Consider the following 910-nt stretch of genomic DNA (forward strand, 5'->3'; position numbering starts at 1 on the left):
TCTTGGCATTAATGGTTCAGATGGACATAGATTGCATCACAGTCTTTGTAACAGATCCTATGATCAAAGAACACTCGGAGGGGCCTGTAGGGCTGCAGGATCGGCCTCAGCTCCGAGATCACGTCTTCAAGGATACCCCGGTGCAGTGTATATCGGGGCCGCACATAGCAGTGCAGAGGGACAGGCAGCCGGAGGAAGGTAAACATGCACCTGGGAAGAGTGAGAGCCAGCAGGTGCTGTAGCACAGCCATGGACACTAGGTTTCCACAGAGCATCAAGCTTTTGAGCTGGGAGCAGGTGCACAGAGCGGGCAGCAGGTCATTGAGGTCCGAGTCATGCATGCCACAGTCCGCTAGGTCCAGGGACTCCAGGGTGGCCGAGACCCTGTTCAGCAGAGCGGCGAGGAATTCGTAGTGGTAGCAAGCCCTGCGTAAACCACTCAAATCCAGGGACCTTAGGCGACTGGTGCAGGGCAGCGAGGACATGTACGTCAGGTCCAGGTCCCCAAGAATGCAGTGTCTTATGCAGAGGGTCTCCAAGGGGGCCTGCACGGACCTGAGCAGCAGGCGCAGGTGGTCATTGAGGAAGGGGAGAGCATGCAGGGTGAGGTGCTGGAGCCGGGTCAGGCCGACGAGCTGAGAGCTGAATTGGCGAAGCAGCCTCCGCACCTTGCGGTCAGTGTTCTTCCCGGGGCCCCCCCCGCAACCCATGCAGCAATTCACAAGGAAGAGGGTTTGCAGGTGGACCATCTGGGCCAGAAAAGGGGAAAACACATTGAGCTCTTGCAGGACCCAATGACCCTCCACTTTCAACTCCTGGACAGCGTCCGGCTGCACCATTGTCAGGATCCCCTCAAGAATGGGGAGGTCGGGTGGGAGCCCCACAAACGCCAGCTTCCTGCAGCACAGGC

The 910-nt window shown here is 58.5% G+C and overlaps 1 protein-coding gene across 1 annotated transcript; it reads right to left on the reverse strand.

Moving 5' to 3' along the window:
- Positions 1-8: 8 nt before the first annotated feature.
- On the reverse strand, positions 9-839 carry LOC101652277 (PRAME family member 12-like). The gene has a single exon (XM_004717982.1). The coding sequence runs from the start codon at positions 837-839 to the stop codon at positions 9-11; it is 831 nt and encodes a 276-aa protein (XP_004718039.1).
- Positions 840-910: the final 71 nt, after the last annotated feature.

The sequence above is a fragment of the Echinops telfairi genome, unplaced genomic scaffold, assembly GCF_000313985.2.
Source record: "Echinops telfairi isolate 266 unplaced genomic scaffold, ASM31398v2 ScPeMD7_3281;HRSCAF=3924, whole genome shotgun sequence".
Taxonomy (NCBI): Eukaryota; Metazoa; Chordata; class Mammalia; order Afrosoricida; family Tenrecidae; genus Echinops; species Echinops telfairi.